This window comes from Sipha flava, unplaced genomic scaffold, assembly GCF_003268045.1.
Source record: "Sipha flava isolate LNK unplaced genomic scaffold, YSA_version1 553_pilon_pilon, whole genome shotgun sequence".
In the NCBI taxonomy this organism is placed as follows: domain Eukaryota; kingdom Metazoa; phylum Arthropoda; class Insecta; order Hemiptera; family Aphididae; genus Sipha; species Sipha flava.
Genome location: NW_020273536.1, coordinates 698,858 through 718,223, shown reverse-complemented (window position 1 = coordinate 718,223; position 19,366 = coordinate 698,858). Strand labels below are relative to the sequence as shown.

Sequence of the window (19,366 nt, the reverse complement as noted above, 5' to 3'; positions counted from 1 at the left end):
ATAGATCTTGTTCAATTTATTGTTATGAAATTATATTGGTGTTTTTAATATTGCTCATTAGCATTATGGTAATGTAAAAAAAAAAAATTGTTAACATAGTATTTGGGAATGTTATATCAAAAAGATGTTCTTTATTGACTCAAATTATTTAATTGCATTAACTATTTAATAAATTTATGTAATATTTAAAATTCTGATTTTTGACATTAACTTGATACAAAATAAAAAAATTATTAAGCAAGTTAATTTTATTAAATTTGGTTTCATTATTATGCTTGAATTTAATATGTTATACATTACTTAGAATATTGTATATTTTCATTAATATTTATATAAATAAACACATTAATTACTATGTACAAATTGATATATAAAACTTATATTGAATAAAATTAATTTTTTTTTTTAATTTTTAGTATAACTGAAAAAAAATACATAATTATTTAAATTATTTATTGTATCATTTATTAATTTAAGTGTTCTTTGCTATTTTTTTCTACTTTCACTTATTTTAACTTAAGTATATTTCTAATATAATTGATATCACTTAAATTAACAAATAACAGATTAGAAAAGTTTTAAGTGACACAATCTTACTAGATCCTGTATAATTAGTGTGTTACTAAATTCGTCAGATTGGTCAGCCGCTGGTTTTGACATTCCTAATTACAGCAGATGGCCAATCCGTTGGAGGGGAGGTAATCAAGCAGATTGACTTATTAGCAATCTGCTATTTTACGGATTGACTGAAATGAAACGCGCTGGATTTGATAAAAATTATTCCCGCCAAAATTATTGTTATTGAATCTGTCAATTATCATCCGTAGGTACTTATAAGTTTTGTCGTCAACTTTAGAAACTTGAAATCACAAGAAATGAATGATTATATCCAATTAAACTTGACACATGAAGAAAATTTTTATACAAATCTTTTTGATATAAACACAATGTGTTATCGTTTGACGACGGTAAGTACTAAGTAAAACTATTTTATTTTTATAAAATTGGTGTGTACTTATTTCTAAGATTTTTTAAACTAATAGCGTTAAAAAAAAAGTTTTATAGTTCTCAAGTAAACATTTATCACAAGATTATACAGTGGGATAGTACTGCTTTTTTGAAGGCTCTATTTAGTTATAAATATTATTAATTTTAATTTACATTTAACAATTATTAAGATATGTAATTATTAATTGCCATATTTTAATTTTTATTTTATGAATTTAATTAGATATTGATGAAAAAACATTATGCAAAAATATAACAAAACTATAAATAAAAGATTGTAATTGTATTTTGTATGTTTAAAATGGTTAATATTAATTGTAATTTGAAGATTCAAAGAAAACCAAAAAGTTGTTGTTGAAATACCGGAATGGTAAGCTTATTTTCAATATAATTGTTCAAAATTATTAATTTAATTGTTTTAAATAACTTGTTAGAAATTGTAATGTAACTTAAAAGTATTAAAAAAATTATACTCAATCGAAAATCTTGTTTGAATATAATTGATAATTGATATTATGATAACATTATAGCAGTTGATGGCGATCAAACGTATACACCAACTTGTTACAACGCAATATCCCAAAAAGGTGTTCCTAAATTCCAATCAATCTGCTGAATAAGTCGATGGATAAGGTGATGAATGTAGGAACACACAGAATGTTTTGTTTAATTTGCTGGATTATGATATCAACAAAAATTACCATAGCTCAGGGTCTTAATTAATTACAATTAAGAAAAGCATTCTATTTATGTGATTCACCAAATTTATCCTTTGAACTCTACTAGAAGATTAGTAGTGTTTTTTTTTGTTGTTTTTCGAATTTGTATTATAATTTTAATCAGTTTTGTGAAATTTACATATTGTGCATTTTACAAATATTTATGAATTTCTTTTTCTTATTTTGTTGAAAAATTGAGTATTTTAATTTTTAACAATTCAATTAATAAATTAATCTTAATTTTTTTTTTAATTAAGTATTTACTTGTATTATACAATAACTTACAAATATGTAAGTCGGCGCATTGTGTAGATAACTTTAATGACGTTGAGGTGTAGGTGTATATTACAAAACAAACATTACATGTTAAGGGGTTCTAGTTGGTCATTTTCTAAGGAGTAAGGATTAGGCAAATTATGTAGCGGGTACATTCGGGTTATGTCAATGTGTATAAAACCAGTATAAATGTACATTAGTGTGTTTGCTATACATGGTTATCTTAACGCCATACGTCACGTGCCGTATCCGTTATTCTAAATTAATTTTGCGTAGTATTTTTAATTTGATTGATAATAAAATCAAACAATAAACTTCATTATTATTTATTATTTTATAATGTACCATGTTGGGTAACTGGGAAAAAATCTAGGGGGGCAATATTATACCATTATCTCTCAAAAAATTGTCACGGGGGCACTTGCTCCCCCACAATTACGCCACTGGTACCAACGCTTTATTATACTCTCGTATGTTCATAATAGTATAATTATTAGTATTGTACTACTGTTATAAAGTGAACACACAATAAGCCTAAACTAAATCAATGATCTGATTATATTTTAATATCACGATTTAGTATGTCAATAAAACTACATGAAAAATTACGATTTCTGTAATGTGATACAATTATACTGTGTAAGTTTTACTCATATTTTTTTAAATACTTAAAAAAATTTATTTTGTATTAGTATATATATTATTATAGATAGTTATAATAAATATTACATAAAGGTAATAATAATAAATGTACCTAGATGCCAATGTTCTTTTTCACTAATTTTTAAATAAATATTATATAAGTTAAAAAAAAAAAATAATAAAAATTATATAAATGATATTTAACAACTTAAATAAAGTGATCGTCGTTCAGTCCTGGGATTAATCCGCGTTTTTCTTTGTTTCTCATACTTTGTAGCTTTGAGCATGATTATAATCAAACTCGTTGAATTTTTATTTCAGTTAAAATTGTTTTTTTCGAAATCTGCCCGGTTTTAAATGCTTATATATTGTGTAGTATGAATAATAATAGTAATAAATTGTCAACATTTTCAAACATTGAATATTATACGTATTATGTATATATATATATATATATATATTAATAGATTAATCCTATATATGTTAAGTAGCCCTTATTTTTGATTGAATCCTGACACAAAGTGTTTAGTTCAAAATTGGAAATGTGCATTACGGATTTGAGAAGTGTGTACCAAATAAATACTAATAAATACGACTATTATGAAGGTGTTCTTCAAGAAGACAGTTGATGAGGATTTAAATATATCTATTATATTTTAAATTATATATCCCACATTAAAATAGATAACTTGTTAATAGTTTTCAGAGTTATACCAAACAAAATATATTTTCAGCTTAAAAAATAACATATTAGTAGTTACCTAATTATAATGTGAAATTTGATCAATAAAAAATAACTATTATCAAAAATTATAATCATATGGAAGTGGGGGTCAGTGCCGTATTTAGATATTTTGCGCCTCGGCGCAAAATAAAAAAAATGGCGCCCCTCTAAAAGGCCTACCCACGGAAAATATAGGAGATAGATTCTCATGAACCTTTTAGATATTCTAAAATCAATGCTATTTTTGTATAATAGGCACGCCACCGCACGCTGCACGTGATAACATAATACGCCGTATTATTATAAATTTTGTTTATTGACATCACAAAAAATTTTGGAACTTATATTATGTATATTAATAATATTCTGGATTGCTGATATTTATATAACTATATTGCTATAAATACATTAATAATATATATTAATAAATTAAATACATCAACATTAATTTATGATACTGTTATTAAAAACAAAAAAAATAATTTTAAAAGTTCAATAATTTACAAGTGAGCAAATTTCTGACCACAAAATTTTGGCGCTCCCAAAAAACTGGCACCCGGGGCAGTTGTAGCCAGTGCTCCCTCCCTAAATGCGATCCTGCATATTCATTATCGTATTGAGCATTTGTAGAACGCTAAGGAAAGAGATAATTATCATTAGTTGTGCATAAATGTCTAATAACTATTGTGACAGATTTGTGTATACATTTATATGACAAATTGCAATTTACGTGTTTTACGGATCTGTTTTTTTCTCCACCAACCACATATATGAATCGGCAATTGAACCACATTTTACTTTTTAGGGAACGATGAAGAATTAAATTTTACGTATGCTTATAACCTAAACAGTCTTATTCGTGCGTGCAGCACACATAAAACAATACTATCCATAAATGTGCAAAAAAATTCTATGATTTTTTTATTTTAAGATTTATTTTTATTTTTATTTTATTTTTAAGGAGTCAATTTATTTACGAACAAATTAGAAATGTATTATCAAAAAAGGAAGAATGCGACACAATAGCTAAAATACGTATATTAAAAATGTTAAATGGTGAAAGTAAATCAACTTACACCAGCGTAGATTTATCACTAAAGGACATTTTTTTTTAAATACACACCTATTACTTCTATAGACGTGGAAAGGTAATTTTCTTAGTATAACAATTTGTCAACTGACAAACGCTGATCCATGGTTTTTGATAATATAGTTCAAATTATTTTCATATAATGCAATTCAAATTTAGATATACAATTTCTTTTAGGATATATTTTTGATATTAATTGATTCTTTTTATTTCTCATAGATCAAAACTACTTTCAAAATTATTTTAGTAAATAAATTCCTTAAAAAGAAAAAACAGAAAAGTATTTACAAAAGAGTTCCGTCATTTTAAATGTATTTTTTTTATGTATTATTTTAATCAAATGTTCAAAAAATAAATTTTTTTTTTTTTGCTAAACTTTTGAGTGCATGCATATATTAACATTTTAGTTACAGACCTAGTATTAAGTTTTTCGTAAATAAAGGTGAACTTAACAGAAAAAAAAATGACAGCATTTGTAGGACTGAGGTTAAAATTACCCATATTTTTTCAAAACAACTGAACCAAAAATACTAAATTTTTAATTTTGACGATTATTATTGATTTCGCTTTTAAATAATTTCGCGATTTTCCCTTTCGTAATTTATTTTTTGCAATTTTCTCTATCATGATTATTATTTTGTAATTTTGATTGGTACCCATAAATTATACTGTAAAGTATTTGAAAATTTTAGTCAAACAAAAGTATGATTCCATTATCTATAAACGCATGTATCTAATGTAATACTTATTATGTTTAGAACAATAGTGACGTACAACTTTCAGTACGTATTGTTTTCGTAATATTTTATTTAGATCATAATATATGATTGCTATGATTTTATGAAAAAATCGTGGACCTATTTTATGCTCTGAAAAATCCAAAAGCGATCAACATCTACTATAGCCAATCAGTGATCATATAGTCAACTAAACAATATAATGTCCGGACGTCTAAAAAAGCATTCAATAAGTGTTTGCAATTTTGATTTAGATTAATTCCGGAAATTATAACTACAATCAACTGATGTGTGTTAACAAGTACGTTCGTAAACAGCCATACGTGGCCAAAATACGCAATATGAGCTCATTTATTCGGCGCGACTTCGGTAACCAAGGGAAAACGATTACCGATTTATTGTTGCAAGTGGAAATATTCACTCTACTACGAGCTGCGATCGATTAACAATCGTTAATTTTTCTGTGATTTCAGTTTTTTTTTTGTATTTACCTTATTTTTCAGATTTACATTTTTTTCCAAACGATGTACTTCTACGTTAGTGGTTATTGCGTCCAACGCCCTACGACATTCGAGTCATCGGATCCGACGAACGCGACGCCGGCACTTGAGTAAGTAACTGTGTTCGCTGTTAACTGTGTTTCTATCCGATCACATCATCTCGATTGCAAGTCACATGTTCGACGTTCATTCGACTCGCGCACTAACCGTTCCGTGTTCTCTTATGTGTTTTCGCAGAAATCAGATGATCGCGTACGGTTTGTACCGCATCCCTTGTTGCTGGTCGTGTCCATATTACCGTCGGTGCCACTTTGGTGGCCCGATGGATATGGACATCGGAGAAGACGTCTCCTAGCCGATGGAGGTCGACCGGTGACGTCTTCGAGCCGATGGAAGTCGACGAGGATTAAGATTGCGACGGATGGAAGTCGACGAGGACGATAGTTTGGAAACGATGGAGGTTTATATGGACGACACGGAGGACGGTTCCGACATGAACGACGAAGAAGGATCAACCCCAGTTATTGGAAGGATCGGCCGATACGGATTTAAACGATGGAATCGATTGAAGGACGCAATGGAAACTATGTACATGACGGAAGTATGGAGATATGTTTAGGAACAGTGAACAGAAAAACAATTATATCTGTATTATAAAAACAGACGACAAGAGATATAAACAAGACCGTCGTTAGATATTTTCTGTCCTAAAGCGAAAATTGTATTGCTGCTCATCAATAGAGACATTAAAAATCGCAATTAAATTATTATGTACCTATTACTTTGCAGTCACGGTGAGCTTAATAGAGCGAATACAGTAATAGTAAAGATGCATAATAGTAATTATTGTTGTCTATTGTCGATATGTATATAATTTTTCCGTTTCAATTTTTTTTAAAATTGTATATCACCCTAGAGAAACGCATGACTTATTTGTGCCCTAGCGACTGGATTGGATTTAATAAGTTCTTTGCTAGTGAACATGAAAACGTTCATTGTTGAATGACGTATTTAATAAAGCGTTTACAATTGTTCATCATAGTCTCGTGCGAACCATTAATCACGACACACATAATTAAAAGTTCTCGGATTCTTTTACTCATGCCAGTCATTTACTTCTTCGTAAATACAAGTATGACACTTCATTAGAATCATTTAAAAAAGTTACACCCTAAAAGTACAACTTAGAAAAATATGGATGACCGTAAAACAAAACTTATCAACGCATCGTCCTAATAATGATAATGGACTCCAAAATGTTATGATAAATAATAATAACACGAACAACGCTACCATTGGCAACGTACGTACAAAAATCATCTCAAGTGACTCTTGTTTTCTCAACATTAGAATTTTGCAATAATTATAATAACTAAAACGATTTCAAAATGGTTAAAAACAAATCTAAACGCCATCTATCTTCCTCCACCTCTTCAGAAAAAAAAGAGAATAAGAAATACAAACAATGTGGACGACGACGATGACCCGGAATTGGAAAATCACATCTAAAATCACACAACAAACTCTAGTTCAGAGCAATAAAAAAAAACTCACTTCCACTTCCTATATTGGTCCGTGATGCTAAACTATTAGACATACTTGGTCTCGATAACTTCTCAATCAAAGTAATAATAAATTCTCTAAAAATTCTACCTAGTAATCCCGATGCATATAGAGCAATTATACATTTTATAAAAGACGCAGAGTTTCATTTGTACTAAAAGATGAAAAAGCATTCAGAACCGTCCTAAAAAATCTACATCATAATATCGTATCAATTGAAATCAAAACTGCAATAGAAGAAATTGGTTTCTTAGTTTGCTCAGTCACTAACGTGCTTAGTAAAATTGAAAAAAAAATAAATACCTCTTTTCTTTGTGGACCTTGAACCATCCAAAATAAACAAAACGATCTTCGAGGTCAATAACCTAATAAATACTATGATAAACATAGAAGAATCATATAAGCGACGTATTATTCAATGCCAAAATTTCCAAGATTATTAACTCGCCAAGATGCGTCCGTTGTGCTGCTCAACATTCACGTCCACTTGTATAAAATTTCACGAGAAACCAGCTAAATGTGCATTATGCAATAACGATAATTCTGCTAATTATAAAGGTCAGATACATAACAATTTACATAAAACTCCGTCATTCAAATTCAAGAAATCAACAACCACCGACCAAAATGCGAACCAATCAATATATGCAAGCGACAACACTTCTGGCTGAAACCTATCTACCACAACCACAACAAAGGCCATATGAAAATGTCCAACCGTCAACTCAGGCACAGAAATGTCTAACATCTCTCCGATTCAAGCTGGTGTACCACAAGGTATAGTTTTATCTCCCACTCTATACAATATATTCACCGTAGATCAATCCATATATCCTGATACATCAGTTGCTGAATACGCGGACAATAAAGTTATTTACTCCTCACACACAGACCCCTTGACAGTTTCGACATCATTATAAAATCATCTTGACTTATTATCTCCCTGGTATGTTAATGGCGTGTGAAAATAAATGAACTAAAATCAATTAATACTACCTTTACTTTCAAATTTCAACAACCTTCACTAGTTTCACTGATCAACGAATTAATTCCTAACTCGAATACGGTAAAATATTTAGGACTGCACTTTGATAAAAAAAAAACTCAACTGGGCCAAACGTATACATATGACCAAACTATCTCTAAATCGAAGACTTTCTATTCTCCGCAGAATTATTGGTAAAGCTTCAAATCTCAATCTAAAATCCAAAATCAATTTATACAATCTTTTACTTAAGCCAATATGGACCTATAGGATACAGCTATGGGAAGCTGCCAAAAAAAAAAAAACAAATATTAATAAAATCCAAGTGTTTCAATCAAAAACACTTCGACTCATCACTAACGCTCCTCCGTATGTCTCTAATAATACTCTCCACACTGACCTACGTATACCTTTGTTAGAGAAGTTGCAAAAAACACTATAAAAAATTCCACAAGACTTCATAGTCATCCCAACCTTCTTATTTCCGAACTATCCTTAAACTCTCTTCCTGGTAATACTAAAAGGAGACTTAAGCGAATGTCGTTTAGAGATTTTCTAGTTAACGAACAAGCTGGTTAGCGTGGTCCATGAGTTAAATGTAAAAAAATAAAAAAATAAATAATAATATAACTATAATAAAAATATTCCCGCCGAAGTATTGTCACTGGACGACCTCTTAAATTCACACATTTCATGCAAAATAATGTTAGTGGTTTATGTATGTAGGAACTATAATAAATACTTAAACTTATAATTAATCACTTATACAACTGTTTACTTCTATATTCCCTTATGCTTATTGTACCATATGCGTACAGATTGTATAATTTTCTAATAAATAAATATATAAAAAAAAAAAAAAAAAACAATTGTTAATTTGAGTGTTGAGTTTTCTGCGGTGATAGGATGTTGTGATCACTATAGGAATGTTAAGTCATTCCATTTATTTCATTTTTTGTATTACGTGATGTACATGGAAATGAATTGGCGTAAACAATATTTACTAGTGGAATATTTTTCTTGTACCATAATACCACAAGGGAATTTAAATAGTTTATGATATCATAGAAAATGTTTGATCTCGATCGAGATGCATAATACGCATATTGTTGGTATACAGCAGTATTTCCTAACGTTTTATATAATACACCTTCATGGGTTTCTAGAAAATCTAATGCCACTCTCATAAATTAAAAAATTTGTTAATTTTTTTTTTTAATATAAAATTTGAAAATAAACCACCTTTACAATATACATAATATTTTATTATTTATCATAATTTATATACTTTGTGACAATTTTTTTCACTCCCCAGAAACGTGTTCACTACTCCTCCTCTCAGGTCGGAAAATATTGGTGTGTATCGTGTAGAAAGTACTGTGATGACATAAATTATTTTGTTTTATTATTATAAAACGGACGGTGGGATTAAAAAATTTTGTTCTCCGAAGATGTCCCCTGACACACTGGTGCTTGTAGATAAGTCGAATCGTCACCGTCATCGTTCTTTGTTAAAATTAAACTTGCAATTTGTTCGTTAACAATTTAAGTGATGATTTCACTTATGACTTTAACTGTCAAAAAAAAAAACTTATGGTGATTATTAAGACCGTACGAAATCCGTTGGGTCAGAGCTTGTTTACAGTAATAGCGATGACATTAAATATGACGTACTTGGAACATTTCGCCTTGTTTGGGTAAAATAATTATCCTCGAGTACTCGAGTGTAATTATTATCATAGCGAAGAAACGAATCGATCGCGGTAGGTGTATTATTGTCTTATTATCTTTCTGGAATTGTCTTCTATATAATTTTAATAAAAAGGCAAAAATCCATCTCTGATCGTCAGACAATAAGTGGTTCGTCTTAAAGGCGTAGTAGAAAAGCAATACGATAAAATAGAATATCGATATTTTGCGTAGAAAAAAACCGCGTTTATTAAACTACGTGAATTTTTAAAACGGAAGAACAGAACATCAGTCCATTCGTTGTACTTCGGTTTTTCTATCAGAATTTATCTAATACATTAAACTGTATTTTGTTATGTCTGTTATAATTTGTTTAGCACGAAATGCGAAACAGTTTAATTTTTTTATTTTTTTTATATAAACATTAAGAAATAATAGTACGAATAACACGACGAGCAATCGATTTCGTTTCCGATCGTAATATGTGTTTCACGTTAACATTTAAACCGGACTAGCGCGGAGACGTAGGGATGCCGAAACCTATATTGCAAGTTAGATAAACTAATAGATTCCGATGTCATTCATCATGTCATTCCGACATCGTTCATATTTACGTTAATGTTATTACAAAATAAGGAATGAATGTCGCGATGAAATATTTTGCGTTGGCTGTAAAACTTGAGAACACAAAACTTCGGCCGGAAGTTTTATATCAAATAACAATTCGTAAAATAACGAGTGGTATTCAACAGTCAAACAAACCGAATGTTTCGTCTACAATATTACATTGGAATATTTCGGCGGAAATCGTTTTGCCGGCATACGAACCGCAAACAGTTTTCCAATCGCGAAACGATTCCATCGCCGTAATTGTATACAGCTATATAAATCTCGAGCGCTGCGAATAAAACACTTCGTGCAAGTGTTCAGCCGACACGCACAACGAGTGAGAATAATATCGTAAAAATAATTGCCTGACACACCAAAGGCGTGTTATATTTTCCTTTCCGTCAATCGTACGGTGGTGACATAACGCGTCTCGGTTTATTCAAAGCGTTCACTCGTACAAGGTGACGGCGCGAAGTTAATTTTCCAATGAAGCGGTTACGCTTGACAAGTTAATCGAGTAACAATTCACTGTACTTAGTGGTGTAGTTACGGGAGAGGAGGGTTTGTAAAGAGTTTCCAACTCTCCCAGATTTTTTTTTTTTTTTTAATGATATTTAATTATTATTTATTAACATTTACATATTATAGTAAAATGATATTTTAATTTTACTACGATTAGGTACATTTTAAAAATTGAGTAACAAAATAATTTTCATTAAATACGGGACATAATAATAATACCATTTTAAACGTAATATTACTGTATACCTATTATTGTATATTATTATTGACCCTAGTATTAAGATATACTAAAATTATTATTTAGTATTAAGATATATCTTAAAACCCTCCGCCCCTGAAAAAAATTGTATGTACGCCACTGACTGTATTTGTAAGTACACATATAATTAACCGGTCCAAACAAAATAATACATATTAATATTTTACGTCAAATGTGCAAATCGTATGTTACACATTTCTAACACATAATACCATCTAACTGTCCCGTTTTAGTCACGAAGTAGCTGACTCGATAAAACTCGGTTCGTGTTGCCACTGCTTTGTACAATCCACGAGTGATACGTTGCTTCGTTTGCATCTGTTCGTGAATACTGTTATCGTCAACCAACGCACGAAATAATTTCATGCACGTGCAATGCGTAATGTTTCGTAGAAAAAGTAATCAAAACTATTAAGTGTTCTGAATAGTTATTAGTTTCTCAATCGATTTGATATTTTCTCTTGGTTTTGCCACGCTCGCGTAAATAGATTAATAGCTTTTTGTTTGATGTTTCTCATTTTCGTTAAATTACAAATTGTTTTACATTTTTACGGCGCTCCGTCAAAGGTTCGAGAAAATACTTTTTCCGATTAAGAACATAATTTTGCAAGACTTGCGCACATTATGATAATAGCTTGTACATTTTACCATGTATTTATAATAATAATAATAATAATAGTAGCATTAATAAAACTGTTTCACGTACCGTTTATAATTTCACTGAAAACTGCTACGTACGAATTACGTAATAAAATTAAGCAGTAAAATTTAACTGGCATATAATATCATCGTTTCTTTGGTAATAATTGAATTAGTTTTTAGTGCTTGTAAGTGAATTTTAATTCATATTACGTCATCTGCCGTCTCTTCGGAATGTACACGAAATCGCACATAAGTGAGTCATTGAATTGATCAGTTCGCGCTGGAGCATATTATTCTTATTTGGAACTGTATTTATTGTAAACTTTTTTATAACGTTAATAACATAACGATGAATCATAAATACTAATTGGTTGCAACCAACTAACCAAATATTAGTTGTGCCATGATACGATCCCGGAATATTGTTTAAACAATAAAACATGAAGATAAAAATTATTTTTTTTTAAAAAATAGTTTTATTCGTAGTATGTACATCGAGTTTATTTACACAGTATTGAGATTCAATCATAAATAAATAAAAGTGAAAAGGTAAAACATAATTAGAACCATGTACATTACTGCGATTGGATCGTTGCAGTTAAACTTTTCTTAAAAAAAAAAAAATTTATATAAATATATTAAGAAACAAATTATTAATGAGTAAAAATCATACACTTGTGTTAGTAACGTAAATCAAATGAAATAATTTATAAATATTTGAATAAATATCTTAACGATCAGAGATGAGCTAGAGTTAAAAAAAAACACGGTTAAAAACAAAACGTAACGGCGTAGTGTTATACGATATAATGAAATACAACAAGAAATAAATATTATGTTACTTATACAATTTCGTTATAAACGCGCTATAAAATATGAAACTAACGGTATTAGTACTAAACGTTAGCTTTTCAAAACGGGATCAACAAAGATATGGTTCGTTTATTATTAAAACAAAGTATTACGACGGTAAATAATATAACAACTCGTCGTTCCATTACGTCGTCGAAGCTGGAACACACGAGTATCGCTGCTACCGTTGGAATAATATTTATTTATTTTTTCGAGTTTATCGAACGAGAGAAGGTTATAACAGCGTCGGATGTGCCGTTCGGGAGTCGGTGAGGAGAATTTGAAATGAATACACTTAGGAGCAACAACACGGATCGTACGTTCGTCACATATTGTCTACGGTGTCGTGAACCTGATCGTTCTGGGCTGTAAACGATTCGGATTGTCCGCATCGTAGGCTCACAGAATGTGATCATTCGTTACTGTTATTCTGTTCTCACGTTGCGTTCGCACGACGAATTTTTGACGCTCGTTACGATCGCGAAGCGTTGCGGGCGACCAGTGGCAGATCCAAGATTTTTTTTTTTTTTTGGGGGAGGTTTGAAAAATGTTTTCTCTTGGGACATTTTTCATAACATTGCAGTCAGTGATTGATAATGAATTAAGATAATAGTAAGTAATATAATACATTAAACTAGATCTAAGACTACTAATTTCTTTTATGAATAAAAATACAAATTGTATACTTTCCCTCGTACTTTAAAAAAAAAAAAAATCTTTTTCTTAATTCATAAAATATTGATCTTTAATACATATTTTTCCTGATTTTTGGGCGGGGGTTAACCTCCCCATGGATCTGCCATTGTGGATATTCTCCGGCCGACCGACTCCGTTCCGACTTATCATGCCAGTCATGACGGTAGGTGTTGCCGTACTTTTCACGCGCAACACCGCTCGTCGACAACGCGACTCGATACGATATTTAATTCGTATCAGCCACTATCTGCGGGGTCATAAATGCGTTTTGTTTTCGAAACGAAAGGGGTACGGTCTGCGACGACAAAATGTTTTTCCCAGCCAGTCTTCTTGAACAGAAATTCTTCGTTCGTCGGTTCGGTTTGAAATCTGTGCGCACGCAATGAAATCCATTCTGAAATCGCGATCTGCTGTATTTATTCGGATTGTTTAACACCTCTTTTGGACCGAAATCTCATCCACGGACGGCGTAAATATTGATTTCGACGTGACGCGCGTTTACTGCTGCAGTGTTGTCGGCCTATTGCGTCTTGCGATTATACGTAAAAAAAAAAAAAAACACGAAACGAACTACGTGTCGCAGACTGTACCCGAAATCGCACGCAAACGATCGATGAATGATTATACATTTTTTAACTGATCGATCTACCTGTTCGTGTTCGATCGTGATGATGATTAATTTTACACTGTTATTATTATTATTATTATTATTATTATTATTATTATTATTATTATTATTATACGTGTTTTAATTATCTATTTAGCTTTATTCGAACAACGTTTTCCATCGTTTTATTTATTAGATACGCGTTTAATAGTTATTTAGTTAAACACAACTACTGCGTTGGTGTATAATATTATGTGGTTCAATACGTCGATTTAAATCCTAATTAAAATCTATTATCTTTAATCAGTGAACAAAGTTTATATTATATTTTAAATACTTTTTTTTTTTTTATAAATTAATAAATAATCACGTCGGTGTCGCGTATTGAACATATTTTGTAGAAATATAAACATGCGTGAAAACGAACATTTGTATGGGATAATATTTTTCGTAAACGTTTAACATAATATGCTAAACGTTTACGAAAAATAATATTATTAAAATAATAGGCCTATGTGGTACATATATTTATCGAAATATTAGATTGTGCCTACCTATGGTATATGTTTGAGCTTCTATACAAATCGAAAACTACATGTCATAGAACTCGTTTTTAACAATCGAAACTAAAACTTCTAACTATACGTTTATTTAATTTTTTTTTTATTACGTATTTTTACGTAGTTAGCCTAAATTATTGTTATAATTTACTACCAACATTAACGGGGTCATTTTCATTTTTAATTCGAACACACTAGGTTGAAATTCTATTCGACATTTAAATTTATTTTTATGTGCATAACTCAACGATAATAGTTAACAAGGCAATGAAGATTTGTCCGTTCAAGAACATTATAATAACCTCTCTTATAATTTGTACAGTATTTTTCACAACATTAAAACTCGTACAATCCAATAATAATTATTAAGTTAAAATCCGCAAGTTATCCGAAAAACAATAAATCATACGGTTGTTCAGCTGTCGGTAAATTAATCATAATAGGTACACTTAAAATTACATAACACGATTAGACTGATACATGTAATAATATTTATATGTACATTGAAATGAATGTCAAATAAAATGTAATTATAGACTAAAATAAATTCGAAAGTCTTTTAAGTTTGGTTTTGCTAAGCTCATTCCTGGACAAGCAATAACCCCGTCCGTTAGAAGCAATACATTCTTGATGCGGCAGGATTTGCTGGCGTTTGAGATGAGCAAGGCAGTCGGCTGACCGTCGCCTTGCCGCCATTCTGTCATCCGTAAAAGTATTGTGAGCTGTCATTTCTACATAGACTTTTAGGCGCAATACCTTCGTTCCCATATCTCACCACCTGGTGTCAGAAACAAAATAAGTCAAAAATTAAATTTTGTTAAGCCGTACATAATATGTATTCAGTTCAAAATAAAATGACAAATTATTATAAGTACTAAACAGTGAACTGCAACAGTTGTTGCACGTCTAGATGAAGAAATTTAAAAATAATAATTATAATAATAATAATAATAATAATAATAATCAAATTGGAATATATTAATGTAACATTTTAAATACGTAAACCAACATTTTACCTCTAGTCTAGCGATTCCTAAACTTTTTTGAGTCACACATCCCTAAAATAAAAATAAATAAACCATTCCCGTGTTTATTTCAAACCTTCGATCCCGGGAGGGTATCGGAAAAATTGAATTGGGGTGGGGAAATATGTGGTATGCGATATGCCATAGGAGTAAATAATTAATAAATAAATAAACTTTTTCGGAGTGGTATAAATTTTTCTTTGAGGGGTAATACCTCCTCCATCCAGTCACCTCTAAAATAAACACTTATCGCGTCTTTCATTAAAACTAAGTTTTTTAAAGATAAGCAAATTACTGTTGCTCTAAAATTAAATATATGAAAGTGCAATATACAATATAAATATTCGTCTTGAACCTCCCCCAACAAGTGCTTGCGCTTCACAGTTTTACAAATATACGACAATAAATATTTATAAATATTCACTATCGAATACTATGTATATCGTATAGGTTGCATGTTTTATGTAGTAAATAATAGTATAATATATAATATAATATAATTATAGTTAGTGGCGTATTTTCAATTTTTTCTGGGGTGGTCCACAGTTTATATATAATTAATTTAAACCATCTATTATATTGTAATAGTTACGTCCTTGTGCAGTTTTTGGAGGAAGTTGAACTAAATATATAATGTAATAATCGTATAGTCTTATATAATATTATACATATATGTACCTATATATTGTAAAGTATTGTTATAAAATAAATTCCAGTTGTTTCGATTTTTTGGCCGATTCCTCTATTACTTCATCAACAGTAATTTCAACTTCCCTGTGAATGTTTTACATAGCCAATTTTGCAAATATGTAAGAATTTTAGTTTATTTTTTGGAGAGGTTCTGGGGAGGGTCCAGTACCCTTAGACCCCTCCCCCCGTAAATACGCCACTGATTATAGTTATGATATTCCTAATTATTCTTCCTCCTTTAAACAAGTTTCAGATTCACCTCTGCTTTTAGTAAACAGTTAGTGCTTATATAAACTTTGTATTCTTGATACACATTAAAAGCTAAAACATAAATATTTATGCAAAGAACAATAATGATGTTTTCTTATAAATTAAAAACTTGAAAGGACCAAATATTGAATTGGATCTTTCAAAATTTAGGACTTTTATGTTCCATTGATAAAATGCAATAAATCCTTTGATATATCTTAAACACGATTGGGTGAAGTTTCATGTGACAATCAATATAACGATTCCAGAGATATAAAGGGTTAAAGTAGACAGAAATCGAATAATTTTATATTTTATTAGTGTTTCAACATTGTTTTATATAAATCGTGTAATATACTTTTATAGTTTTCATTTTTTATTTTTTTCTGCTGAAAGAACAATCCACAATTTCTCTGCATAGTTTTATTGTTTATAACAGGAAGACACTTGAGATGATGACAAGTTAGATCACCTATGTGTTATGAGAGTTGTTGAAAACTTATACGACGAAATTATGTTAGTGTATCAGTTAACTTTTTGTTTAATTCAACTTTATTGTTTATGTTTGAAAGTATTTAACAAAAGAGATAGATAAATTGCAAAAACTTTATAAGCGTAAGAAAATTAAATGTTGACGAAATTGGATATTTCGACGAATCTCGAATAAGCGATAGTTGTTATTTTGTTGCTATTCCAAAATTATAAATCGTAGTGTTTTGAAACATTGAATTAATTTGTTGTACACATTTTTTTTTTAATAATTTTCAATGTCATGGAATTTTTTACTTGAATTCCATTTTTTTTTTTTTTTTTAATGGAGCGTAATATTGTTTTTACTTTATTTACATGTTAGACTATGTTGTAAGTATCATTTAATTACTTATAAATGATTAACTTAAATTAGTTTAATATTAACTTATATTTCATTGATAATTATGGAAATTTGATATATCCTATCAATCTATGTTAAATTTTCATAATGTATATGTCTATATAGGTTAGACACTATCTTTACTTACTTCAATTCCAGCTACAGTGATTAAACTATTATATTTTTGAAATTTAAAAGTATGAATGATTCATTGGATTCGAAATATGAACTGAAGCGATACTTGGCTATTATTTTTAAGTGATCATAAAATTAATTTATGAGTAAAAATTTTGAACATTTATTGAATGTACACGTAACACGAACAATCTTGTATCAAAATTATAAGTTTTAATATTCTCAATTTTTAATCGATCTCAAAGGAACTTGAAAATAATGGATGGTTTACAATTGATTTTGTTATTTGTTTACATATAATAAATTTAAACTTTTAACGTTTTTCATTGTGAATTTTGTCGATATTTTAACCTATAAAGTAAAAACAACCATAAATCATGTATATTTGTTTTTCAGGTTGGTAATAAAAGTTAGGATCTCAAATTGTATTAAACGAAAACAAATAAATTCAAGTAATGTTACTTGATACTTAAAGATACTGAAATATTTATAAAACAACTATCAAAATGGTCGGTGAATGTTGTAACTTACAGACATATGGACTACGAATAAATAGTACAATAATTTTTGTGAAAGTTTTCACGCAGGATATCATTTTCTAATGGTATGGTTTTTCGATAGCTTTTCGTATATTTCTAGAAAACTATAAAAAAATTCCAGAAGAGATCTAGCTAGAGTACCACATCTGTATTTAATTTTCCATCTTTTGTGTATAGAACTGTTGCTTGCTCCTAATCGAAGGTGAGATGAAAAACCACACATGCACTATAAAACCAATAGATTATTGTTGTGCTCCGAATTTAAAATCAAATTAAATATTTTATAATCTTATTGTTATTAACATAATTTAGAGAAACCATGAAAAAGTAGTATGCGTACGCGTATATTATTATCATCGTACAGATGATTGAATATGCCATTTCCGACAGTTTTAATTATTTTGTTGATTGAAGAATTGATTTAATAAAAGTGTTCCGTTCGGATAAGTCATTAGTTTATGTACCATTCATACACTAAATATGATTACGATAACGTGCAAATTATTTTTTTTATGTATATATTTACTGATTAATATATTTCACAGATTTTCTATGTATGAGGAATACGCATTTGTACAGATCTATTAAAAAATTGGTTACTACTGTAGTTAGAATTTACCAACATTTTTTTTGATAAAATATAATTAAATACTTTCTTAGATGAATCGGATTTATACAATATATATACAAGCATATATTATGTGTACATTTCAAATATTTGAGTAGTGCTCGTTTAAAGTCACCCTTTAATATTTGAAAAGTATACTGCAATGACAATAGTATACAAAGTTTCTATATCTAAGCCTTTCCATCCAAAAATAATTGTTAGTTTTTTTTATCAAATACTATGATCCACTTTTGTACATGGATTAGTTTAAATAGTTTATTATTGATGAAGACACACACTTAAAAATCTTTACTTTTGCTGAAAGTTTTAGTTTACATAAGGTAGGGTTAAGTTCAAAATGACGTAGTTTTATAATGTTTAAAAATCAATTTCTTGTGTAAATATTCGAAATACTGAATTCACTCTCATGTTTTTTTTTTTTTAATTTATAAATCTACTCTCATATGTACAAAAAAAAATATAAATTAAATATGGATTCTTTAAGTCGTCCACGCATGGCATTACGTTTTAGACAAAAAATTTTGAACTATCATAATCATAATATAATAT

At 29.4% G+C, this 19,366-nt stretch overlaps 1 protein-coding gene across 3 annotated transcripts in view; it reads right to left on the bottom strand.

The window, feature by feature from the left end:
• Positions 1 to 14,457: 14,457 nt before the first annotated feature.
• The window catches only part of LOC112691056 (protein eva-1 homolog C), a 271,834-nt gene continuing 266,925 nt past the window's right edge, over positions 14,458 to 19,366 (bottom strand). For all 3 annotated transcript variants that reach the window (XM_025565184.1, XM_025565185.1, XM_025565186.1), the window contains one exon: positions 14,458 to 15,458. In XM_025565184.1, the coding sequence (XP_025420969.1) occupies positions 15,381 to 15,458 (78 nt within the window). In that variant the 3' untranslated portion in view covers positions 14,458 to 15,380. The remainder of the gene's footprint in view (positions 15,459 to 19,366) is intronic.